Genomic DNA, 27,096 nt, shown 5'->3' on the forward strand with positions numbered 1-27,096 from the left:
TTCAGTGCTCTTTAAAATGAATCAAAATGATTACCATTTTCAACTGTGTTTTCCTAGCTGTTACTCCTTGCTGACATTATACAAAATATATTTGGGAACAAGAAAAGGTGTGCTTTAACAAGAGATCCCATCTGAGAGGATCACTAACCCTTTCCTTAGTGGTTGTCAAGATAAGGTAAATGACAGAAATGTCTCTTATGAGCTAATTAAGAAGCCAACAATGACTTTGGCCTTGAAGATAAAGCAGATCCTGATCTGCAGGAACTGGAAGGGTTCCAGAGTTCCACTTGATATAGCTTTCAGAAAAATATAGTTGAAAAGTTTAATTGTGGTGGGGATTTTGCTGCTATTGTTTCGGAATTATCATTTCATTTATCCAAGCAAAGCAGAAAGCTATACTAATGTAAAAACATCCAATAAATAGCACAATTAGAAGGCTAGTGAGGGTTATATTTTGCCTACATGATGGGAAGCATTTCTAAAGTATAGATGGCACATTATTAGAGCCAACCTTAGTAGGGGAGATGCTGATTATTTTATGAACAGTTCAAGGTTCTTGCTTTTTGCTATATTGCATCCCTAATAAGTAGAATGAAGTCATTTATTAAAGCTCATTGTATGTTCCCATAGGAGTAGTTCTAATAGGAAGTTATGATCTGGCCAGGAACTCCATAAACTGTGGAGAGGACCAATGACATGGCAACAAAAAGAAAGACTTAAAGACTTTTTTTTTTTTTTAAATATATTTATTTAGGCTGAGTTGGGTCTTCGTTGCTGTGCGCGGGCTTTCTTTATTTGCGGTGAGCAGGGGCTACTCTTCGTTGCAGTGTGAGGGCTTCTCATTGCGGTGGCTTCTCCACGGGCTCTAGGCGCGTGGGCTTCAGTAGTTGTGGCACGCAGGCTCAGTAGTTGTGGCTCGCGGGCTTAGCTGCTCCGCGGCCTGTGGGATCTTCCCAGACCAGGGCTCGAACCCATGTCCCCTGCATTGGCAGGTGGATTCTTAACCACTGTGCCACCAGGGAAGTCCCAAGACTGTTTTCTTAATAAATTGATATAGTCAGTATGCTCTGGACTCTGTAAAATAGAATGAATACACTGTACATACGGGTGCTGTTGGACACTTACAACATGTAAGGGGTGCAGCTGTGCTGATTCTGTGTTTGAACTATGTACAACTGCTAGTATTTATATAGTGTTTTGCTTATTTTAAAGTTTAGAGGAGCATTTTGGGAATTCTTGGAATGAATTATACTTTCACTAAAAGGAAAAAAAAAGTTTTACTGAGGTTTCCTTTTGCTGTCTAAGTAAATTTGCCTTCAGCAAAGCAAAGGCACTCATCAGAGCTCCCTTTAATAAGAGCCTTTTCAACCAGACATAATGAGGGCGGGCTCACTTGCCTTGCTTCTCCCCTCTAAAACCTTTTGGCATCACTTGGGGAGTGCCCCCTTCTTGCTGCAGAAACTCCCGTTCCCCGCCCCCCCGCCCCCCCCCCCCCCGCCAAGGCTGAAGGTAGTGAGAAGCCCTGTGGAGGGTGCACAGTGGAGAGCAGGTGCTGGGACCACAAAGACCACCTCTGGTTTGAGATGGGACAGGAAGAACCTAATGAATTGAGGCACCCTGAAGACAAGGATAGAACTGTCTAAGGATCTCTCCAGACCTGCTGAATATGAATAGTCTGTATGATTTCACCTGAGATTGTTAGAAGTATATATAATTAGTCTGACTCTTCTTGGGGTTTTTCTCCACATGTGAATGTCTCATCAAGCAGTACAGTGTTTCCAAGAGAGGATGTTTGCACTGTGTCATTGACATCCATATGCAGGGAGGATTTTTATTTAATGATTTCTGAGTGCTAATTTTACTCGTAAATTTAAACACTGTTTTGATTCAACATGTAAGTAGTTAGTGCAGTAAAGGCATCTCTGTTTGCCTGGCTTGTATGACCTGACAGCTTGCCTGAGGAGTACCTGAACTGTGCTCTGATAAAATTCATCTGTCCTTTCTGCACTTTTACTGACCTCTTTTTTTCTGATTGAAGAATAGTTGACTTCCAATATTATTAGTTTCAGATGTATAACATAGTGAGTCAGTATTTTTATTTCTTATGTACCATACAATGTCATTATGACATTATTGACTGTATTCCCTGTGCTGTACATTACATCCCTGTGACTTATTTATTTTATAACTGGTAGTTTAAATCCCCTGGTACATCCTAATCCCCTTCACCTATTTCACCCTTCCCCCCTTCCCCTCCCCCCTGTGACCACTAGTCCTTTGTTAAGTCTGTTTCTGTTTTGTTATATTTGTTTGTTTTTTAGATTCCACGTACAAGTGGAAACATACGGTACTTGTCTTTTTCTGGCTGACTTATTTCACTTAGCACTTCACTTCCGTGTTGAAGGCAGTGGCGTCAGGTGGCTTGAGTGCCTGGGTAAAGGAGCAGTGGAGTGTCCTAGGGTGGGCTCTGGGGGCAGACAGATGTGGGTCAGATTCTGACTTTGTCCCTTCCTTAGCTGATAACCTTGGGCAAGACATTTGACTTCACTGTGCCTCAGTTTCTTCATCTATAGACCTTGGAATTGCTTAAAATAGTGCCCACTCCAAGGATTATGTTGAGGATCAGATGAGATTATTTATGTAGTGTTGCATGAAGTGGCACAGCAATCACGTAAGAAATATTGGCTTTTATTTTTATGGTGGCCTCAGGGTTTTCTTGGCCAAAAAAAGAAAACGGTGGTGGAAAGAGGAAGGACTTCTGGGAGCTGCAGTGGTTTGAGTAGGGGCAGCGACCTTGCCACCGCCTGTTAGGAGGGTGAGGGCCCTGCCTTCTGCTGCAGGGGGCGGGGTGGGCGATGGAGGAGCACTGGCGCTGGGGCAGGCTTGGCTGCTGATTGGCCTCCTGACCTGTCAGTCTCCTGGCTTCTCCGGACCTCAGCAAACTCATCTGTAAAACAGAGGCCTGGTTTCCAAGTCCCTGTTCAGAGCTGTCCCCTCTGGCCATCCTAGTAACGTAGATAAATCTGGCCCAGAGACTTGGCCAAGGCCCTGCCCAGTGGCTCACCCTCAGGAGGAGAAGACAGGGTGGCATGTGGATGGGGACAGGACTGCCCTGGGAATAAAAGTAATCAGCAGCAGTTTTTTTCCCACGATAGTTAGGTCAACAAATCCTTTCATCCCAAATCTTTTCATCATGGGTAGCAATTATCTCTGGCACCGAGAAAAGGCAAAACAGGGTCTGAGCCATGTATGTGTGGAGAAGGAACTTTCTGAAATACCAGATTCTAATGGACATTAAAATTGCAACTTTATTTTAATGACTTTCCCTCAGAATCCTTTGTAATGTTATTTAAGTGGCCATAAGACTATTACTAAGCATGTGGTGGTAAAGGGAAAGTTGTTAGCCACACAAATCACTTTCTTGTGAAAGAGCCTAGCCTAACCTGTAAGAGAAGAATGTTGGTCAGTTTTCAAATGGGGCAGTAGTTGTTTATCCTTAAGGGAGATTGTCTAGTTTACATATAAATACTCCCTGAGAATTTATCGTTTCCTGTGGACAATGTTCTGGCTGTGTGAGGTGTTCTAACATGGAGTAGTGGTGAAGAAAGGCAATTTGGAACCACACAAAGCTGATGTAGAGTCCAGTATGGGGTCTTTGGGAATTAACTGAGCTCTCTGGGTCTCAGTTTCCGTAACTGTAAAATGGGGCTAATCGAGTCCTCTTTACCAGATTGTTCTGAGTATTAAATGAAATGATACAGGCCTGATGTTTAAGTCAGTGCCTACCACGTGAGGGCTCAATCAAAAAATGTTGCTTAGGGGCTTCCCTGGTGGTGCAGTAATTGAGGGTCTGCCTGCCGATGCAGGGGACGCGGGTTTGTGCCCCGGTCTGGGAGGATCCCACATGCCGCAGAGCGGCTGGGCCCGTGAGCCATGGCCACTGAGCCTGCGCGTCCAGAGCCTGTGCTCTGCAGCGGGAGAGGCCACAACAGTGAGAGGCCCGCGTACCGCAAAAAAAAAAAAAAAAAAAAAAAAGTTGCTTGTTGTCACGGTCATCATCATCACCGACATTATTGATTAGACTTTCCATAAAACCTCAGAAGCCTGAAGAAGGTGGTTAAGTCATGTAAGAGGGGGGAGTGAGCATGGGAAGTGTTAACTCTACCTCGTTACTGTTACCTAGAGTGTTCTCATGTCTCTTTTTTTCTCTTAATAGGAATGAATTCTTCCAAAACCAAACTAGAACTCCAGAAGCACCTGACAACATTAACTAATCAGGAGCAAGCAACTATTTTTGAGGAGGTTCAGGTACAGTACTGGTTTTAAATTTCCAGAAGGAAGAAAGGAGGCAGCTTCTCTGTGAAATTTTATTTATAAAAAATAGCAAAGCAAACCTGTCAGATCTTCAAGGAAGTGGGCCTGAGTTCCTCTAGGTTTAAGCTTTAACAGCCTCGGGACAGGGGCCAGGTCAGAATTGCAGATTCCTATCAGGGCTTGGTTTTTCACGTGAAAACTACTAAACCAGGGGAACTCTCCCTTAAGGAACAAGAGAAAGGAAATAATAAAGTGGAGAGAGCCTCAGCCCGGGAGACAGGGGACCTGGATTTTGGTCCCTGAGCACTGCTCTCCCTGGGAGACCTCTTTTTTTTTTTTTTTTTTGCGGTACGCGGGCCTCTCACTGTTGTGGCCTCTCCCATTGCGGAGCACAGGCTCTGGACGCGCAGGCTCAGCGGCCATGGCTCACGGGCCCAGCTGCTCCGCGGCATGCGGGATCTTCCCGGACCGGGGCATGAACCCGTGTCCCCTGCATCGGCAGGCGCACTCTCAACCACTGCGCCACCAGGGAAGCCCTCCCTGGGAGACCTCTGCTAGCTCCTTCCCGCTTGGGATTTCAGCCCTAAGTGTGAGAGTCTTAAGGATATAACATTTTGTACATGAAATTGAACATAACTTTTCTTACTCGCTCTTTTTTTTCAGTTTTGAAAATAAATTCAGGTGTTACCTACTATATGGTATATCAAACCTAAACATAAAAGCAAAATACAGAAGAAAACCCAAGCTCATCGGTTTTCTGCATTAAGCCCGAACCGCACTGTCGTCCTTGCGTTTAGATGCACTTATCTCGGGAAACCACACTGTGTGTGCTGGCATGCCCATAGTCTGTTCATTATGAATCTTTAATGAGCTCATCAAAAATTTCATGTCCGCTTTAGCCGAGGGGCATTTTCTGTGGTTTTGTGGCACTTTCCTAGGGAGGAGAGTACATCAGAACAAAGCATAAGTCTCTAGTGGGGAGGAGAGTGCCAGGGGTTCTGCACATAGAGAAGTCTTTAAACAAAACAAGATGGCTAGCAAGTCTAGACTGTAGGTTCTCTCTCCCTCTTCACTGAGGGAGAGGCTACAGACAGGGCCCGTGATCTGTTTTCTGTTAGAGTGAAAAATTAAAGAATTGTCTTTGTCTTTTTAATCACATGTTCGAGTTCTCCTTCCCTTGATCTTCTGCAGTAGGATTGGCATATGTATGTTTGAAGGAGAGCATAGGAAGAGTTTTTTAATTTCATAAATAGCTTAGAATGTAACTTTCACAATTTCCAATTGCCTTTCAGTTTTCTTATTTTCTTTTGAATTGACTTGAGACACACTACTTTGTTTTTTCTTAAAGGATCTTTAGCGTTCTAAGTATGCAGTACTCAGACAAATTTAATGTGATTTGTACTTGGAATTCATAAATGGATGGACAATTTGCTTCTGATTGTTAATGCATTTGTGATGGGAGCTGGGTCCTTTTTCTTTTTTTTTTTTAATTTATTTTAATTTATTTTTGGCTGTGTTGGGTCTTCGTTGCTGCGCTCAGGCTTTCTGTAGTTGCGGCGAGCAGGGGCTACTTTTCGTAGCGGTGCGTCGGCTTCTCATTGCAGTGGCTTCTCTTGTTGCAGAGCACAGGCTCTAGGCGCGTGGACTTCAGTAGTTGTGGCACACAGGCTCAGTAGTTGTGGCTCACGGGCTCTAGAGCGCAGGCTCAGTAGTTGTGGCACATGGGCTTAGTTGCTCCGCAGCATGTGAGATCTTCCTGGACCAGGGCTCGAACTCATGTCCCCTACATTGGCAGGTGGATTCTTCTTTTTTTTCTTTTTTTGTGGTACGCGAACCTCTTACTGTTGTGGCCTCTCCCGTTGCGGAGCACAGGCTCCAGACGCACAGGCTCAGCGACCATGGCTCACGGGCCCAGCCGTTCCGCGGCATGTGGGATCTTCCCAGACCGGGGCACGAACCCGTGTCCCCTGCACCGGCAGGCGGACTCTCAACTACTGCGCCACCAGGGAAGCCCTGGCAGGTGGGTTCTTAACCACTGCGCCACCAGGGAAGCCCAGAGCTGGGTCCTTTTTCATCTGATGCTAGCCCACTTTGCTGTTTTAGTGCCATCAAGTCACTTTGGGGAATATCTTTCTAGCAAGCATAGAAGATGCACCTTCCTCCCCTAATGTGAGTTTGTTTTCTTTTTCATTTAGATAGCACTGTGTAGCTTTCCCCAAAACAGTGTGGTGAATCAGGATAGGTAATACCCCAGATACGCTTCTGCAGCAATGATTATGTTCCTGATGGATGTGATTTTGAGATTCTCTTTGATCCATGTGAGTGTGAGACACTCAATATAAAAAATGGCAAAGAGACTTTAGAGAAAACCAGTGACAAAAGTTTGTTTTAAAAAAATGGATTCAGTTAATATCCTGGGATCCCTGTGTGGTGTTGTAGAAGACTCTGTAATTTTTTGATTGGTTTAAAGACCAAAGGGAAGTCATTGTTCATTGGCTTTGAAAAGCCAGCTCGTACTTTGTCCTCCATCATTGTAGGTGTGGCTCTTTTTTGAATAATACAAATTTAACATGGATCTCTTCTTCTGGTGGCTTATTGGTAGTCTTATTAAATTATTTACTCAATGACCATTCTTGTTTTTTTATAAAATATTTTATAAACCAAGTCACTAGTTTCTTTTTAGGTAGTAGTTCGTGCTAATGCATTTGAAAATCATGCATTTCAAACAGATCATAAGGAAAAAGGTGGCTTTGCAGTGTCATGATACCTCTTTTAAATAGAATGGTTAATATTTTCCTTTGTATGGTTTTTTTCCTGGAGAATGATTTGTTTCTGAGGAAATTCTCCAAGGGCAAATTTTTATAAAACAAATGTAATTACTATTGAAATCAATAGTACATGATTGCTTAAATAGTTATTAAAACATATATATTCAGTGTTTTTGTAAATAAATGTTTCATGCAAAAAAAAAAAAAAGTGCAACCCAAACAGAACCATAAAGAAAAAGAAATCATTAATTACTGTGCAGATGATGCTGGGGAAGTACCACTGCTGCAAATAAGCCGGCTTTGACTTTGAGCTCTGTGAGGAGAACCTGGGGCCAGATGGGCCTGTGGGTGTGCTAACCCTTCTAAGAGGACTCAAGACACTGCAGAGCCACTTTTTAATTTAGGACCTTGTTGAAGTGTACATTTTTCAAACATGTCTAAGTGGGCGAATGAGAATGTGACCCTTGGGTGGGGTCTGACTCTGTCCAGGTGCTGTCCCCTGCTGGCTGGGTGTGCTGAGTTTACATAGGTCATCCTCAGGGAGAAGTTGCTTTCAGTCTGAGTTGGGCTAGTAAAGAAACTGCCTCAAAGTCGAATTCTCTTCCTTTGAATGCGTGTATTTCAGGGAATGACTTAATTAATACTCAGTAGGTAAATCAAGTAGATTTATAGTCAGTAGATGTTGATAACGGATTAAATAATGTGACTTTTCACAAGTTAAAGATAAGTGGTTGGAGGAATTTTTTTTCACTTTGTACAGAATATAGAGAGCTTAATTGGATTTTTCCATGGTTTTAAAATTATTTCTTGCAAGATTTCATTATACTTTTTGAAAAAGATGTCAGGCTGTAGTCCAGGTGAGCACTGCCATTTTCAGTAGACTCCTCAGAAGACCATAGGCTTTCTCAGCATTCTGGTATTCATTAGGCAGTGTTAGAAATGGATTTCAAATTGCTTTTACAACCAATTTATAGGCCCGCCCTCATAGAAATGAGGTTAAGAAACACGTAACAACATTGGCTTTGTTGCTTTTAACAGGCAATTAATTGTTTTATATTGTTCTTTTTTTAAAAATGAAATATAACTATAGAAAAGCACACAAATCAGTGGTATATAGTTCAATGAAATAAAAAAAATTTTTGAGATATAGTTGATTTATAATATTACATAAGTTTCAGGTGTGCAACGTAGTGATTCACAATTTTTAAAGGTTATACTCTATAGTTATTATAAAATATTGGCTGTAGGTGAATTTTTTAAAATATTTATTTATTTATTTATTTATTTTTGGCTGTGTTGGGTCTTCGTTTCTGTGCGAGGGCTTTCTCTAGTTGCGGCAAGCGGGGGCCACTCTTCATCGCGGTGCGCGGGCCTCTCACTATCGCGGCCTCTCTTGTTGTGGAGCACAGGCTCCAGATGCGCAGGCTCAGTAGTTGTGGCTCACGGGCCTAGTTGCTCCGCGGCATGTGGGATCTTCCCAGACCAGGGCTCGAACCCGTGTCCCCTGCATTGGCAGGCAGATTCTCAACCACTGCACCACCAGGGAAGCCCTGTCAGTGAATTTTTATAAGATGAATACACCTGTGCAGCAGCACGCAGATTAGGAAATAGAGCGTGTCCAGTCCCTCCGAACCCCACCTTGGTCCTGCCCCAGGTGACCACCATCCTGACTCCTGACTCCGTAGGTTAACTTTGAGTAATAAGCAAGTTAATTTTTGACTGCAAAGGGATGTTATCCAACTTCATTCCCCATTATTTTCCTCAGACCTGTCTCTCTGTCATGAATGTTTATAAAATTAAATCATCTTCAGGAAATAATGATTTGTCCCTTTGCAGGATGGTGAAGTTCCCCGAGAGGCACTCAGGAGATGATACCTTGCTAATCGTTTTCACTAAATAGCAGGGTAGCCCCTAGTCATGTTTCAGTTATTTTAAGAAAGGGTTTATTTCTTGACCTTGTATGACACCACAGACATGGTCTTCTCAGCCTCACTGACTTTCCCCTGTGATGTTTAACGAGCTCCTTGATGCAGTGTCTGGGCAGTAGCTGTGGTAGTACATTGTGCTCAGTTTAGTCTCATTTTCTGTCCATTCAAGTAGTTTCTTTCATGTATATGCTGAGGGAAAGAGAATGTATTAATAATGCTCCTCTTCTGTTACTGCATTCTTAGCCTTTTTTGATATGTTGAAATAAGTGATTATGAAGAATTTCTCCAGCAAAAGTACAAATTTTCTTGTGAGAGCAGCCCAAAGGTTTGATTGAAGAATAGGAAAGGAAAGAATGGGTCAGCTCTCGGGTGCCTGCTCAGAGGCTTCGTAATTCCTGCCTGCTTCTCTTTCCTGGACTTTAAAATATATATATACTTTATTTTTTAGAGTAGTTTTAGTTTCACAGAAAAAGTGGGTGGAAGTACAGAGAGTTCCCATAAAACTTCTCATGCCCTTCCCCCAAGCCAGTTTCCCCTATTAATATCTTGTCTTAGTGTGGTACCTTTATTACAATTGATCAGCCAATATTGATACATCTTCAGTGATTAAAGCCTGTAGTTTACATTAGGGTTAACTCTTGGTGTGGTACATTCTGTGGGTTCTGACACATGTTTGATGGCATGTATCCACCATTATAGTATCATACAGAATTGTTTCACTGCCCTAAAGATTCTCTATGCTCCACCTTTTCACTATTCCCCAACCCCCCACCTCTGTTCCAAACCCCAGGCAACTACTGTCTCCATAGTTTGTCTTTTCCAGAATGTCACATAGTTAGAATCATACTGTTTGTGTAGCCTTTTCAGTTGGGCTTCTTTCCCTTAACAATATGCATTTAAGGTTCCTCCATGTCTTTTTATGGTTTGATAGCTCTTTTTAGTGCTGAGTAATATTTCATCGGATGTACCACAGTTTATCCATTCACCTGTTTAAAGACACCTGGTTGCTTCTAAATTTTAGCAATTATGAATAAAGCTGCTATACACATTCTTGTGCAGGCTTTTGTATGGGCATAGATTTTCAACTCATTCAAGTGAATACTAAGCAGTACGATTGTTGGATCACATGGTGGGAACATGGTTAGTTTTGTAAGAAGCTGCCAAACTGGCTCCCAAAGTGCTGTAACCATATCGTGTTCCCACCAGCAATGAGTGAAAGTTCCTGTTGTCTCTGGGGGCTTTTAGACTCACAGTATATCTGTAACCGTCCCGAGGTCAGCAAAATTAAGTTAGGATTGTGGTATGTGACTACCGCTTTCCTCTTTTGAAGATCTGATGGAAACTTTCTCTGGAACAACCCACGTGCTGCATAAAACATGTAAAAAATTATAACATCAAGGTTCATGGCTTGGCATCCAGATTGAGAACATCTATTCTGACCTTTAAAATATTTAATCTTTAAATCTGAAATTTGAGAGAACAGGAAGTCCTCATTGAAAACAACCTCTTCTAATCATTTACTAGCCTTTCCTTGGGTAACAGGAACGACTTATTTAAAATGATCTTTGTCTTTAAGAGAGGAATGTTAGAATGCTTCTAGTCTGTGACACGAGGGGTAAACTTGTTCCTTAGTCAGCTGGGCTGCCAAGAATGGCATTGACCCGGACTCGGATGCTTGTGTAATTGATCCGTTTATTAGACACCCTGACTTTGATTTAAAGGGCAGGCTAGAGGTTTGGGGTAGGGAGGGAGGGAGGAGCAGGGCAATGGATAACTGTCGTTGTAAAAAAAAAAGATATTTTTCTAAAGTTTATAGACCAGAAACTTTGTTTATCTCCAGAGTAATTCAGTTTTGTTTTCTTCATATTCAGGGAAAATAATTGAATACATTAAATTAGATGGTCTTCTAAACATGAACTCTGGTATTTCAAATCCAAAGAATTTGGGGCTGGAAAAGACCTTGGAGTGTATTTTGTGCATAATCTTCATTTGAACAGACAGAGAAGCTAAGCTTAAATGACAAGCCTTTGGTCTCACTTCTAGGCAGCACCTTGAACTTACATGACCTGATTTCTAGACCAGTGTGCTTTGCCACTAAAGGCATACAAATAATTTTTTAAAAACCAGAGGAAAAAAATTGAGTCCATGCCATGAAATTTTGTGTGCAAGTGCATGCCTTGTGAGGCTTCCAGGAAGTGCTTCATGATGAACATGTTTGACATGTGGAAGGAACCATGGCCCTGGATCCAGTTGCTGGTTTCCTTTCCAGTTCCCTGACCATAAGAGTTTATACATAAGTAACCATTGTGGCTCTTGACCTCTGGGTGTTTACACAGATTTTTGTCCTTTTCTTATGCTTTTAAGACTGTTTATTAAATATTTTGACTATGTCTCTATCTGATGTGAAATGTTTATTTTAGGTATAAGGACATCAGAGGTCAGAGGCTAAATCTGGCCCACTGGCTTCGTTATCTGTTTCTTTTTAAAAATTATCTCCAGTTGTAGGATCATTGGTGCCCCCTAGTGAGGTGATTGGGTAAAGCACTAGTTGATGAATGGAAGCTGGTAGCATTTTCAGAGGGATGGGTTAGCAGTTTTGGTGACAATTAAAAATTAATGTAATATATTCTTTTTTTTTTTCATTAAGAAATTGAGACCAAGAAATGAGCAGCGAGAGAATGAATTGATTGTTTCTTTCCTGAGATGTTTATATGAAGAGAAACAAAAAGTTCACATCCATATTGGGGAGATAAAGCAGGTATGGCATTTTTCTCTCTTCTTAAAATTTTACCAGGACACTGTGTAAAGCAGAGTCCTGAGGATTTTCTGAAGCTCTGAAACTTCTTTTTCTCCCTGAATTTTATTTTCATTTGTTAAACATGTAGGGGAAATTGGGGAATATTTAGATTGTGCTTAGAAAAGGTGAGGAGAGTTTCTGTCTGCGTTGTAGTGGGAGCAGAGTAGTTGCTCTGATGAGGGGACTGGTGTAGAGCATCGAGAGTGGAGTTTACGAGTGGGTGCTAGCAAGGAAAGCTCCTTGACCTGCAGGGAGCCAGTCCCTGTCACCTCACCTTTCTCCTTGATTAAATGGGACTGACATTGTACAGCTGCCTTCAGAATTACATAAAGTGCCCGGAAACTCTTTGTAATAAAAATGCAATGTGCATAGAAGATAGCACTGCTGATAAGTCACATACAGTATTAGCCTGGTTTACGTGCTATTCAGATATGGAGCTTCCGTCAATTCCATTTCATATGCTGGAGGTGCAGAGTTGGCCTCCTGTCCTCTCTTTCCACAGCTCTGTTCAGCTTTTCTGTGTGAGGGGTGCTATCTCAGAGGCTGGGGCTGCCTGCAGGGCTCTGTCTTTGAAGAGCTTCGAGTTTGGGATTCAGGACCATTTTCCTATTTCTTTTGGACTCTCTATAAGTCAATTTATAATAACCATTATAGCTTCTAAACATGCATTTTATATTTGTTTAAGTTACTGTTAGGCCAGAAAGCCTAGAGAAAAATCAGTAAAGTATGTTCAAAGAGTCTTTAATTTCCAGAAGTATATTGCCTTTTTTTTTTTTTTTTTTTTTTAAAAAAGAATACTTCCTGAGTGCTTATTCTCAAGTGTTTTAATGCTCAGTTGTGTGCTCTCCTCTTGCTATTTTCCCTGTAAACAGCCTCTGCTTTTCCGGTAACGTAACCATGATGCAGTTTTATTTGGATGCACACACAGCAACTCTCCCCATTTGCTTTCTGCTTTCCAGCTGGCTTTGGCAATTATGTGCCTTTGCTGAACTCCTGGTCACATACAGTGGCCAACATTGTTTTTAATTTCATCGGCCAACTCTAGGGCCCCTTAGCTGTGACCCTAATATCAGTACACTGTGTTTTTGGCCTTTGTGTGTTGACCTTCCTCCCTTCTCAGCCGGTACCCTTAAGAGAGTGGGCAAGTTCTGTTATCCTCCTGTTCACTTTTGGATGGGCCACCCAGCCTAAGTTTTCAGTTAATTCCCTAGTTCACTTTTCAACATATTTCTTTTCTCATTTTCTTTCCTTTTTTCTCTTGTGCCACTGATAGTTATTCTATGTTTGATTTTCTCTTTCCTGAGTCACTCTAACTTGTTCCAACAGGAAATTGATAATTCTGAAATAATTTATAACGGCTAGAAAGGAGAATGAAGTGTTTATGGTGGATGGAAAGTTTTGCCCTAAATGCAATCTCATTTTTGTGGAACAGGGTAGTATCTTTATGATTTGGGCATAGACTAGTACAGTAAAGAAATATATTAATGTTTCTTTTATTTTCCCTCATTTGAAAACAGAATTTAATGTAAAGAAGATCAAGTCTCACAAAGTGGAACTGGTGTCTGGGCAGTAGTTGGGTGTCCCCTAGGCTGGACACCCTCTTGGGCTCCGAGTTCGGCTTTTCAGAGCCGCAGCTGCTTTAGATCAGATCGATCAGATGAACTTTTGAGAGTTCACCAATAGATTCCTGCTCTCACTTTCTGCTACCAGATAATTTAACCACATGGACTTCATTATGTTCTTATTGCTCCTAAAGATTCCTGTAACCTTTGAAAATGTGTTTTGACTTGACCTAGAGAGAGGTAGAATTGTGGTCTGCGTCCACCAGCCTTCAAAAGTAGATGGAAGGGCTTCCCTGGTGGCGCAGTGGTTGAGAGTCCGCCTGCCGATGCAGGGGACATGGGTTCGTGTCCCGGTCCGGGAAGATCCCACATGCCGCGGAGCAGCTGGGCCCGTGAGCCATGACTGCTGAGCCTGCGCGTCTGGAGCCGGTGCTCTGCAACGGGAGAGGCCGCAACAGTGAGAGGCCCGTGTACCGCAAAAAAAAAAAAAAAAAAAATGTAGATGGAAGACAATGAGCACAGTCTCAGGGCTGTACTTCTCAGAGCTGTGGTGATGCCACACTGTACATGCTTTTCAGACTGAAGTGTTAGTGTTGGATACCTGTCGGAGGAATCGTTCCGTAAAGTAGAAAACAAACTGAATGAATCCTTTGATCTTATGGGAAAGGATTCAGTTTGGGCAAGGACCTATAAATTAATAAAGTTTAGAGAGTATCATGTTTGAATCAGTGGACATATCATTTCTGCTTATATTCACTGAGCTGGTACAAAAATTAATAATATTAAATCAACTGCCACTGATTGAACGTTTCCCATGTACTAGGTATAGTTTTAATTCTCTACATGAATTATTCCATTTTTTTCTACAACAACTTTTTTGAGATAGGTGGTATGATACCCATGTTAGAGACAAGGACATGAGGAACAGAGTTCAAGTCGTTTGCTAGAGAGTGTGGAGCCCACGTGTCTGAGGTCCAAGGACATTATCTTAAGCTCCTAAAGGGCATAATGATTAACTAACAAAATCTAATGTTATGTAACCACCCATCGATTTGTCTGGGTCCGTTATCCAGTAGATAAGTTTTTCTTTCTTTGTTTTTTTTTTCTGACATTTTATTACAGAAAATTTCAAACATACCAAAAAGTTGAAAGAATCACACAGTGAACACTCACATACCCACAATCTGGGTGAAACCATTTTAAACGTTTTGTTATGTTTGCTTTCCCATATAGCTATCCATCTATTACTCCACCTTATTTTTGATGTTTTTCAGAGTAAGTTTCTGATACTAGTACTCTTGATCCCTAAACACTTCAGTGTGCATATCATTAATTAGAATTTGGTATTTATTTACAATTTTTTGGAGATAACATTTACATATAGTAAGTTGCACAAATCTTGAGTGTACCATTTGTTGAGTTTTGAGGATTTCGTATATTTAGGTAACCCAGACCCGTATCAAGGTATAGGACATCTCCATCATGCCAGAAAGTACCCCCATACCCAGTCAGTCCTCACTCCCTCCCTCCCCCAGGCAACCACTGTTTTGATTTTTTTTTCTACCACAGATTAGTTTTGCCTGTTTTAGAACTTTCTATAAATGGAATCATACAGTATGTTCTCTTTTAGTTCTGGCTTCTTTTGCTTAGCATAATGTTTTTGATATTCGTCCTTGTTGCTTCATAAATCAGTAATTATGTTCCTTTTTATTCCATTGTGTCAATAGCACAGTTTGTTTCTCCATTCTCCTTTTGATGGGCACCTTAGCTATTTCTAGGTGCTGGTTATTCTGAATAAGGCTGATGGTGGATACATTGTGACACTACTGGATGGTGGGTTCTGAACTGAGAACTTCATAGTAGCTTCAGAATTTAAAACTTGCCTCCAAACGTTCATGCTTAGAGTTTACCCATCTGTCTTGGGATGGGCAATGTGAGGACTGCAGTACAAATTCACTCTAGAGCCCCACACTAGAAACTTATCCAAGAACCAGCATCATCTTCAAAGGAGAAACTTCTAGATGCTTAGTTTAAAATAAACAAGGAGTGTGTTATTTTCTAAATGCAAATTATTTTCTAAACGTGAATTATTTTCTAAATGTGAATTATTTTCAGACTGCATTTGAATTACAGTGATAGACATAGAAAAGAACCTTTTTAGGTGGTAGAGGAGAGCAGAAGCAGCATTGAATTAAGTATATAGAGATTCTTATGGCCTGGTTTATAAAAAGAAAAACACAAGTGCAGTTTTTGTTCTTTCTATGTAGGATCTACTACGTTCTACCAGTCTTTTAGCCAGTATTTTCTGTATATATCAGAACAGTTAAAAGTGCTTCTTTTTTAGGAAAACTTTGGTTATGAGTTTGAAAGCAGGTCTACAGTTTCTTAACTTCGTGAGTGAACTGGTATTGAGTCAAATGCAGGCCCCTGAGGGTTCTTTGTGGGTAATTCCCTTTCCTCTAGAGGCTGACTCCAGTCTGGATAGGCTCTTACTCTTGGTAAATGATTGCACAGGACCAAACTGCAACTAGTAAGGCATCCACCCATGCTACATGACTTAGTATTTGTTGAGTGACTGCCACAGCCTGTGCTCATCACTGTTCTTCTCAACACCTGCACAATGTTAACTTGGCCAAAGCTGGAGGTGGTATGAAGGCATTTATTGTATTAATCTGCACATTTTTCTGTGTGCTTGACATATGTAACAACAACAAAGAATAGTTGGTGTTTAGAGTAATGGAGGATGTGGTTGAGTATTTTTCTAACAAAATCATCATCTAGCAGAAAGCATTCAGGTAAGAATCCATAGAAGAAACAATTTAATCTAGAGTAGAGGTTTTTTGTATTTTTTTTAAGCATACCTCTTTGTTAATAAGTAACATTAAACTTCATTTTGTGATTGGCAAACAAACTTTTATGTTGTCAGTTTCATGTTCCCATCAGTTAAGGGAGAGACTTGGTTGCAGAGGAGAATGAATGGGATGATGGAAACAATAGGTGGGAGAGAAGAAAAAGACAGGATTCTGTAGTAGGGGATGAAGGGATTAGTGTAGGCAGAGAGGATGGATTCTTCAGTTGATTAGATTTATTTTGTCTCACCCTCTGAAATGCCCCCAAAAGTAAGTTGTTACTTTACTTTGAAAAGCTAATCATAGCTACCTTTGTACCAGAAGCTGTGCCCAATGTTTTACATGCTTTATGTGTTTTAATCTCACAACATAGCACTATGGTTAGATCGTGAGGTTGATCTCAATTTACAGAAGACGAAATTGTGGCTCAGAGAAAGTAAGAAACTTGCTCAGGGCCACAGCTAGTGAATGACATGTCTCTGATCCAGCCGCAGAGCCCAAGCTCTAAACTGCTTTGTTAACTGATTAGTTTCTAAGCACTTTCCTTATTTTGTTTGGAGTAGGCAAAGCAACTCTTTGAGGCAAAATTATTTCCTGGACTTGCAGTCATGTCACCAAGGAGCAGATGAGAAGAGGTCACAGAAAAAATGACCTGAGGTCAAAAAGATGCATTCTAGAGATTTTTCGGTCCTTTAAAAAGGGGAAGGAAAGAAGGAGGGAAGGAAGATCTAAGTGACTTAATTTTCCATTGTTTCACTTTTTAGGCATCACAGATTGCATCAGAGAATATTGGAAGTGAATTACCATCTAGTGCCACTCGATTTAGGCTAGATATGCTGAAAAACAAAGCGAAGAGATCTTTAACGGAGTCTTTAGAAAGTATTTTGTCCCGGGTAAGTGGCATAATTCCTCCTAGTTTAAGTTAAATCACTGTTTTTGAGAGAGCATGAAATTCAGTTCTTTGCTTTCGTTCCATCAGTGTTCATCATACGGTTTAGAAGGGTGAAACCTTTTTTGGTGTCTTCTCGGTGTTAGAAAAATGTTATCTACACTGAAAATTCAGTTTTTAACTTGGTCCAGGTTAAAAAGTGTTCTCTACTCTTTTGTATTGTATGGAATTTTTGTCTCCCAAAAGAATGTTATTTGTTGGCCAGTCCCTGTAAAGAGCATGGATTAGATACACCAAGGTGTGGGTTCCATTCTCCCTAGTGTCACTAGGTACAGTTTAAAAATTGTTATCGTGGGACTTCCCTAGTGGCGCAGTGGTTAAGAATCTGCCTGCCAGTACAGGGGACATGGGTTCGAGCCCTGGTCCGGGAAGATCCCACATGCCGGGGAGCAACTAATAAGCCCATGCGCCACAACTACTGAGCCTGCGCTCTAGAGCCTGCGAACCACAACGACTGAGGTGGCGAGCCACAACTACTGAAGCCCACGCGCCTCGAGCCTGTGCTCCCCAACAAGAGAAGCCACCGCAATGAGAAACCTGAGCACCGCAGTGAAGAGTAGCCCCCGCTCGCCGCAACTAGAGAAAGCCTACGTGCAGCAACGAAGACCCAGTGCTGCCAAAAATAAAATACATACATAAATAAATAAATTTAAATAAATAAATAAAAATTCTGATTACATTATAAAAAAAATTTTTATCATTAGCTGCTATTGTTATGTGTCTGAAACTGTTTATAGCAGGATCTGCAAACTGTGGTCCTTGGGTCAAATACCATTCACCTCCTGTTTTTGTAAATAGAGTTTTATTGAAACACAGCCACATCAGTTCATTCACCTATTGTCTAAGGCTGCTTTTCTGCAGAGTTGAGTACTTGCCACGGATACCATATGGTCCACAAAGCATAAGAGATTTATTATCTGGCCCTTTACGGAAAAAGTTTGTGGCCTGCAGCTCTATAGGAAGAACAGAGTATACGTATGTACTGATCTGGGAGTTCTTTAAGAAATTACTACCAACCCCTGCTCCCCGCCCCGCCCCACGCCAACCCCAGCGTGAGTGTAAATACCTTTTACACTAAGAAATAAAAGTTCTCTTTTCTCTCAAAGTTTCACACCTTTCTGGAGCTTGCAGTATCTTCTTATAGTTATCTTTTATTTCATGAACCACTCCATTTTTTTTTTGTGATAAATTTTATTTTGTATGGAGGTGTTTCTGAGAATTTCACAGCAGCCTTACAGATAATTAAAAGCAGTTCATTTACAAAACCAGAGTTGGGGTGGGGCTGCCTTTGAGAGCTCCCAGACCGAGAGATTGTGGTTTGTGTGTCATAGGCTGGCGGGTCATGACACTGTGTGACTCAGAGGGGGGACTCTGTTGTTGAGTGTGTGCACCTCAGCGCTTGCTTTTCTTCTAGACGTGTTGTCTCTTTTGCCCATCATCCCTGCCAAATGACTAACCCACAAGGTGCTTTGGAACATTTAGTTTGGTTAAAAAAAAAAAAAAAGACAGAAATGTTGATTGTCTTCATGCACATATGTGCTCAGCAGAGTTTCCCAGTAGATGCATTTTTCCTGAACTTATTTAAATAGACCAGGTTGCTTCTAGCAGATGCCTTTGCAAAAGCCTCAGGGGTCATAACTCGACTGCTTTTCTTTCCGTAGGGTAATAAAGCCAGAGGCCTCCAGGAGCACTCCGCCAGTCTGGATCTGGACAGCTCCGTGTCTAGCACATTAAGTAACACCAGCAAAGTAAGCACGTTTTTTTTTTTTTATATGACACCCTGAAGAAACCAGCAAATGGGTCTTGCTCATCTCCTATATACTGGGCCTATCAAAAGGAACAAAAGAAGCCTCATAGCTCCAATCCTGAGAAATTTGGTGCCTCTGGACTTGATAATGCAGGAGGAGGGCTGGTTGTGCAGTCCTACTCTAGCCAAAAAGTTGTACATACCAAAACAGAGGGCTATTCCATAAGCAAAGAGGAAAACGCACAATTTCAGGCCACTGAGATCTAATTAATCACAAGTGATCAATGGATTTCTTTCTTTAGTAGGTTTTCAGGTGAAATCTAAATGAAATATTAAAAATAATTGGGAAAACCTCAAACGTGGGTTTACGAATTATGAGAAGTATGCAACTTAAATTCCTGAAACTTACTCTGTCCTCTGCCTGACTCTATGATTATAACTAAACATCACTATTTTTATAAATAAGCCTCACCCCTCGTGTCTGCCACCAAGCACAGCTTTGTGATAGTGAGCAAGCCAGCAGTTCTCTTTGGTAGCAGACCTGTGTCTGTGTCCTTGTTTTAATTTCTTGCTTTCTAAATATATAAGCGTACTTAAACCTAGTTAGTTCAACTTTTTACCCACCAGAAAAGTGGATTTCGGGTTTTGTGCTGGGGATGTCAGAGTGCCCTGGGATGGAAAGAGGGGGAGTTGTTGTGGAGGCCAGCTCCTTACCACAGGAATCAAAGTTCTTCTGTGCTTCCTCCTGGGCATGTGGCTTTCAAAGGTTTTAGACCATAACCAACAGTAATTTACACATTTAACATTGCGAACTAGTTCAGAAACACACATACCTACATGCTCACAGATAAAATGAAAATAAGATTTCACAAAATGATATTTACTGTAAACATGTGATACATACTGGTATTTGCTATTGCTTTAAAAAGTTTGTGGCAGACCGCGAAATTGATATCACTGCCTACCAATGTGTTACAGCGTGTAGTTGGAGAAACGCTGCCTCAGTTGAGTGCTTTCTCAATTTCTAAGGTGCATCTTTAATGGGATCTGGTTAAAATGCAGATTCTGATTCAGCAGGCCTGGGGTGATTCCTGAAATGGCCAATTTCTGACAAGCTCCAAGGTGATGTTGATGCCGCTGGCCTGTGGACCCACTTAGGGGAGCAAGTCCCTAGACCCCAGTCTTCTGAATATGATTTTATTTTTTTGGAGGGGGGGGCGTCTGTGCTGTGTGGCTTGCGGGATCTTAGTTCCCTGACCAGGGATTGAACCCACGCCCTAGGCAGTGGAAGTGTGGAGTCCTAACCACTGGACCACCAGGGAATGCCCTGAATATGATTTTCTAAGTTAGAATCTAGTGGTCTATTTAAATTCATCTCCTCCATACTGATTCTACCCACAATTCATTTGAAGTTTGGAAATGTTTGGGGTTTTTTTTATCTGCTGGATACAGATGAAAAAGACAGCTTCTACCCTGCAGGAAGGAACTCATCTGGTAGGAGAGGCGACAGATACACCAGCATCGAGTAGAGTAGCTGTGAGCCTGAGTTCAGATAAGAGCCATGGTAGCTTAGCTGTCACAGGAGCAAGAGGAAGGGGAGCTATTTTTGGTCAGTGGAACCAGAGAAAGCTTGGAGAGGGGAGCAGTAGTGCTTTTGATAAATCTTGGAGAAAGTATAGGAATTGCACCCGTGGAAGTGGACAGGGAAGAGGGCGTTCGAGATCAGTTCCAGTAAAGGTGCTGTGAAGAAATTCATGTCACTCAAGTGACTTTTCCAGTAAGTCTTATTGCTTGTTTTTTATTCTTCTTCAAATCACAGATCTAGGAATATACACATGGTTTGAATTTCTAGGGTAATTCTAAGGGAAATGCAGCTTTTCAGAACCTATTTGTGTGTATTATGTGTGTGGCTATATGTTATTCTTTATGTCGTTTGTTCATCCTGACGTTGAGAAACTGTTGTTAAAAGTGTGCTTTTATGTAATTGGATCTCTTCCAGTAAATTGATCGTCTGGAAGCAAAGAAGCTGAACATCTAGTGGCCCTTTCGGGTGTTAGATGAAGCTGAGGGTTAGCTCTTCCACATAATTTGGAAGGACGTTAATGAGAGTTGAGATGAATCGGTTTGCGTGATGGAGATTGCTTGATGAATTGTCTTAAACATATTTTTAAATCCTTAAATTAAAAGAATCTTGGTAACTGTGGAGTCCTGAAGAATGAAAAATTTAAGTTACTGTTTAACATTTCATAATGTGTTGGGAATTAAGCTTTTAAAATCTAATTCCTACAGAATTAAGTGTATATAACCTTTCTCCTCAATAAACATAAATTTAATTTTTTTAATTAAAATCTTTAATACCTATCATCTAAGAGACACTCAACTGCAGGTCAAATGAACAGGTGGAATTTAGATTGTCCAGTCCACTGTTATTAGATGCATTCATTCCTTTTTGCTCTTTTCATGTTGATTTATTCATCCCTTCTAGTAATTTCAGCAGGGACAAGCTGGTACACTTTTTCTTATATATATATATATATATATATATATATATATATTAATACAGCAGGTTCTTATTAGTCATCAGTGTTTTACACATCAGTTATTTTATATTTTTTGATTTGAGAAAAATATATTGGCCCCTACCACGTCCTGGGCATGCAGTGCTAAGCATGAGTGGTGGTAGTTCATTCCTTTGAAAAAGTATGCATCTTGAGAGCCTACGATATTAAAATATTGTCATGATTCTCAACAAATGTTTGAGTACCCACTCAGGAAATTCACTGAGTGCCTAATAAGACAATAACTTACATTTATACAACATGTAACAGCAGACAAGTACTTTTAGTTGTATTATCTTGCTTAATTCTGAAACCTGGTGAGATAAATTTTCACTATACCCTTTTACAGATGAGGAAATTGAGGTGCAGAAAGAAGTTAAGTGATTTACCCTGAATCATGTCAATAAGTGCCTAGAGAGAGATTTTCCATATCTAAGAATAATATAGGATGTAATTTTTAACACTCAAGATTACCAAGTTAAATCCAAACATTAGATCACATTCAGAGAGAGCCATAAAATGTGGGTATCACATGTATGAACACACTTGGCCAAGATAAAGAACTTGATTTGTTTAAACTGTGCAGACAAGTTACACGGCACTCGCTATACTTGTTATAGGCAGTAGTAAAGAGCTCTCTTTTCTAGAAAGAGAACTATTTCAGCTTTGCTTAGGGCAGTTACTTGTTATAATTTATGTCCTTCACACTTGCACTTGGACAGTTTCCCCATTTGTCCTGCACGCTAACGTTTTGTCTCGGGGGAGCAGGTATTTAGTGGGCCTTTATCGTCTTATACTTTTGGTGGCCTCTAGAGGGCACTCTGATCAGAAGATGTGCCTACATTTTGAAATGTTTTCCTGCCGCTGGAATTAGAGATGTGTAAATCCCACAAGTGCCTTGCCATGTGTCTGATCTGCTGTCTGTCTGCTGCCAGGAGCCGTCTGTGTGTGAAAAGGAGGCCTTTCCCATCTCTGAGAGCTCCTTCAGACTCCTGGGCTCTTCGGATGACCTGTCCAGTGACTCAGAGAGCCACGCCGCAGAAGAGCCAGCCCTGCTGTCACCCCAGCAGGGCTTCAGGAGGCGCGCCAACACTCTGAGTCACGTCCCCGTGGAATGCCAGCAGCCTCTGCAGCAGGCACAGGGATCTCCAGGGGTCTCGCAAAGGAAACTTGTGAGGTATCACTCAGTGAGCACAGAGACGCCTCATGAACGAAAGTAAGATTTGTTGAAAATGTAGATTTGTTGTATAAATGGCTGGGGCATATCTGTTACTAACCAGGTATGTGCATCCCAGGCATGTCTGTTGGGTGAAAAGAGAAACCTGAGTCAGGTTTCACTCTTGGCTTAAAAAGGTAAAACTCGAAGCAATGTGTTCCTCCCGTCTTCCTCCCTTGGGAAATACGTAGTTGTAAGAGATACTTGTTACCTGTTCAAGTGCAAGTACGGTGAGGAAGCAGGTAAGACGAGCAGAAATGGCCCTTAAGATGCAGAATGGTCCCTCCTCACACAGTGAGAGGCAGCCCTGACCGTGAACTCTGCCGCTGGCCTGGAGGGAAGTAGTGAGTGAGCGGTCAGGTGAGTCTGCTCGTTTGGAGGCCCTGGCTAGAGGCGCAGTGATGCCGGGCCCTCTGTCCTAGCTCTGTCCCAAGCCGGCCGTGACCCGGGCAAAGTTGCTTCACTTCACTGTATGACACAGTTGACACTGTATGACACAACAGGTGGTTTCTAAAATCTCCTCCAATGTGAGAGTTCTGGATTCTTCGAACAAGACTTACTAATTTTAATAATTGGGCTCTAGTGAGCAGTTGGGGTTTCCTGGCTATAGAGCTGGGGAAGCAGTACAGTAGTAGAAGCTCTCCTGCTTCCTTCTGGGGTCCCTTGGCAATTAATTTGACTCCGAGTGTCAGAGACCATGAATGGTCTCTGACACATGTTTAAAAATCACTTTAAAAATATTTTAAAACTCCTCACCTTAGAAGGCTGAAGTAGGCCACACCTGTGTGCAGCTGCTGCCTGATTTGGTGACAACAGAAGCCAGGACGTGTGTCTCGGTGCAGGCCCTGCACAGATGAGGGAGAGTCCACACGGGGGTGGGTGTTGGAGGTGTTGCTGGTGAAGCAGTGACACGTGCTAGCAATCTCAGACGAGCTAGTAGAGCCGCTCAGCTCTGTTTTCTGTACGCCATTGAAAATAGTTATGATGGTTCTTTGGAATTTGGCTGGATAATTGTGATCCCAAAGCAGGACATGCTTCAGAAGCTAATGTTCAATTCTGTGATGTTTTGGAGACAAGCATAGTTTGTTTGAGGCTTTGTGGGTTCTTGTCATGTTTCTTAAAAGCCTGCGCGCACACTCCGTTTATTCTGCCTCTCCACTGGCTCCCACCCCTCTTTTTCTGGCACTTTAGTGATAATGGAACTTTTCCTGTCTGGAGATTTCTAGTCCTCTTGCTAATAAGCCCACTGTTTCACACAAGCCAGAGGTGGCAGGAAATGAGAAGTCCCTGACAGTCCATTTCCCTTCTCCCCTAAGAATGCAGCTTCCTAAAGGGTCCTGTGGGGCGTGGGTGATGAGGGGGCGCGGTACTGTCCCCCCTCCTCCTCCGTCCTCCAGCATGCCTCTTTGGCTTTGCTCCCCCCTCATGAACTCTCTGCTCACTTATGCACAGGAAATGAGACTTGGACATTCAAGGCAGGTTATTGTTCATTTTGACGAGAGATGTATTTCTAAAACTCTGGATTTTGTTTTGCTTTCCTTTGCTTTTGTTTTAATTAAAAAAATTTTCCCCCCCGTCAGATCCTAAAAAAGGAGTAGAGGAAACGGGTCTCTTGCGCACATAGGCATGTGGGAAGTGATCAAGAGGGACCTTGCACGGTGCCCTCTTGACTGAGAGCTGCCTTTGCCAGCAGGAATTGGGGCGCAGAAGAGGAGAGCACCCTCTAACTGTGACAGTTCCTGTTTCCTCCGTGTGTCCTCTGCGTTTCCTGCGCGGTTCCGTCCCCGCCTTTAACTCCCCTGCTTTCTCTCTAATTGCTATTTAGTGCGAATCGTCCCCCTGTCGGCGAGTCTGAAGGTGGCTCAGGTCAGTCCTCAGCTGCTCCTCCACCTCGTCTTACCCCCTCCGCCTCCTCGCCCAATTTCTTTAAGTACCTCAAACATAACCCAAGTGGAGAACAGAGTGGCAATGCCGTGCCAAAGAGGTGAGCCACCCGCATGGCAAGTTCAGTGTCGTTCGTCTTCCTGGGATGCTCACGCAGAGAGTGTGCTGGATGTCCACACAAGGACCCCGGGGCCACCGCTTGTGTGTGTGTGTGTGCATGTGTGTGTGTGTGCTTGTCTGGTTTTGGTTTTCCTATTTTCAGTCTATCATTTGAATCTACTTAATTTTACTGTTGATTAATTCCCTCAAAATTATTATGAAAACAGTCTTGATGGCAAATTATTTTTTATATACTTATTTTCACATTCCCCTGCCCTAGTGTACACACACACACACACACACGTTAACAGCACGTTAACAGCAATGTGCTTGATCATATACATTGCGATTTGTGCCATATCAGAAACTTCCTCATTAATTTAGGAAAATTATTTTTCTACTTTGGAAGGAAGGAGTCATTTTGGATGATGGACTGAATTTTTTATTGTTGTGGTTTTGTTTTTATTTTGGTCAGAACGCTTTACATGAGATCTACCCTCTTAACACATTTTTTGCGTGTTCACGGTATTACTAACTATGGGCAGAGTGTTGTAACTGTAGGCACAATGGTGCACAGCACATCTTTAGAATTTATTCATCTTATGTAACTGGACTGATATTTGTTAATTAGTTCATTGATTCCATTCATTTAAAATAATAGAATTTTATTGACTGAAATGAAAGTTAAATCTCATTTGTAAACTATTTTTGATTTCTTACCCGCTTTAATTTTCTTAGCCTTAGAACTATAAAATGTTTCTTCTGTTTTGAAGGTTATGTTTTATACTTTGTGTGTTTGTGTTTCTTTATCCTAAACTCTTTTTTTCAACCACACTCTCAGCATCTCCTACCGTAATGCCCTGCGGAAAAAACTTCATTCTTCTTCCTCTGTGCCAAATTTTCTAAAATTTCTGGCTCCTGTAGATGAAAATAACACCTCTGACTTTATGAACACAAAAAGGTAGAGTTTAATTTAGATATATCAAGTCTGAGTAGAAGTGTTGATTGTTAGACATATAAGGATTTTTCATCTGTACTTTTGCCATTTAAAAAATCATTTTCGCTAGATCTATTGTATCTTCTTTCTTATAATTTTTCTTACTGATGATGTGATTTAAAAAAATGTGGAGTCAACCTGTTATCCAGTTTTGACTAGGATTAGTTTATTAATACATGGTTATTTTCAGCAAATTAAAGAAAGTCTTAACCGTTGTCTCTAAATGATAGAAGTGTTTCTGGATAATGAGCATATATGGCTGCCAGTAAATCAGTCAGGATGTTTGATCTCCAAGTTCAGATGATTGTTAAGTTGTTGGTATATATTCATGTGTAAGTTACAAGGGGTTCCCCAAGTTGTCCCGTGAATAGAAAGGAAATTAGTGATTGTGTTTATGTATATTGAAAACTATACTTTATTTTGCAGTTTAAAACATACAGATGGTAAAAGTCATTATTAGCAAGTGACTGCATAATTATTGCCCTTGCTGGTTCTGTGTAATTTAACGTTTTTCATTTTTTTTGTGTGTGATGATCCTTGGAGACGCAGGCCTATGCTAAGAAAATCTCCCCTCACACAGACTAGGGGAGATTGTGGCCTGGGTGACAGCGCCCCCTTTAGGCCGTCTCTCTTTTCTGAAGTGGCACCAAGAGAGGCCCAATTGGAAGCCAAGATCCATGGAGTGTAGTTCTTAATATCTTTTACCATAAAAATAAATTAAGGACATGTACCCTGACTCTTTCCATAAAAAGCACCCTGTCAGAAAGCAGTCCTGTGGGAGTGTTGCCCCACCGCGAGTTTGATTTGATGCCTGTGATTATCTAGTTACGTTTGCTGGTACAAAGATAATTTATAATTTAGTGCTCTGTTTAAAAAACAAAAAAAAGTCAAGCTAAAATACCTGCTTATATCTCCTCACCAGTCATAAATCAATTGTCTTGTAATTTTAGGGACTTTGAGTCCAAAGCCAGCCATCTTGGTGACGCCAGCGGGACCCCCGTAAAGACACGGAGACACTCGTGGAGGCAGCAGATCTTCCTTCGAGTGGCCACCCCGCAGAAAGCCTGCGATTCTCCCGGCAGACACGAAGGTAAGGCCCACCCCCAACGTAAAGCTAGATCCTGGCTCGAGTTTCATCTGTAGCAAAAGGACATTTGGTGGAAGAAGAGGTGAAGTGAGATCTCAAGTCAAAATCATCCCCTGATTTTAAAGTTCCCTGGTTGAGAAGCTCAAATGGCAATGCCTATCACTGTTTCCAGCGGATCTGTTTTCCCTGTCTGCAACTGAAGTGTAGGTTTCCACCCTACCTCAGCATGGTGTGGTTTTAGAGGTACCTCTATCCCACTGGTCACACCTGTGATGATCTGTGCCTTGTCATTTGCTGTCACTCAATCTGGTGTCACAGGAGGACTCTCTCTCATCCTTCTT

General features: G+C 41.6%; 1 protein-coding gene across 2 annotated transcripts in view; it reads left to right on the forward strand.

Moving 5' to 3' along the window:
• TBC1D1 (TBC1 domain family member 1) overlaps nucleotides 1-27,096 on the forward strand; it is a 142,382-nt gene that overhangs the window by 43,913 nt on the left and 71,373 nt on the right. Inside the window, exons 6-11 of one of the 2 annotated variants that reach the window (XM_082838273.1) lie at nucleotides 4,217-4,308; nucleotides 11,658-11,768; nucleotides 16,983-17,111; nucleotides 18,829-18,915; nucleotides 22,408-22,688; nucleotides 26,619-26,758. In XM_082838273.1, coding sequence (XP_082694399.1) covers nucleotides 4,217-4,308; nucleotides 11,658-11,768; nucleotides 16,983-17,111; nucleotides 18,829-18,915; nucleotides 22,408-22,688; nucleotides 26,619-26,758 — 840 coding nt within the window. Of the gene's footprint in view, nucleotides 1-4,216; nucleotides 4,309-11,657; nucleotides 11,769-16,982; nucleotides 17,112-18,828; nucleotides 18,916-22,407; nucleotides 22,689-25,457; nucleotides 25,633-26,618; nucleotides 26,759-27,096 lie in introns of those variants that run through there. The other variant, XM_082838274.1, reaches the window with a different exon arrangement.

This window comes from Leucopleurus acutus, assembly GCF_964270905.1.
Source record: "Leucopleurus acutus genome assembly, chromosome: 4".
Classification (NCBI taxonomy): Eukaryota; Metazoa; Chordata; class Mammalia; order Artiodactyla; family Delphinidae; genus Leucopleurus; species Leucopleurus acutus.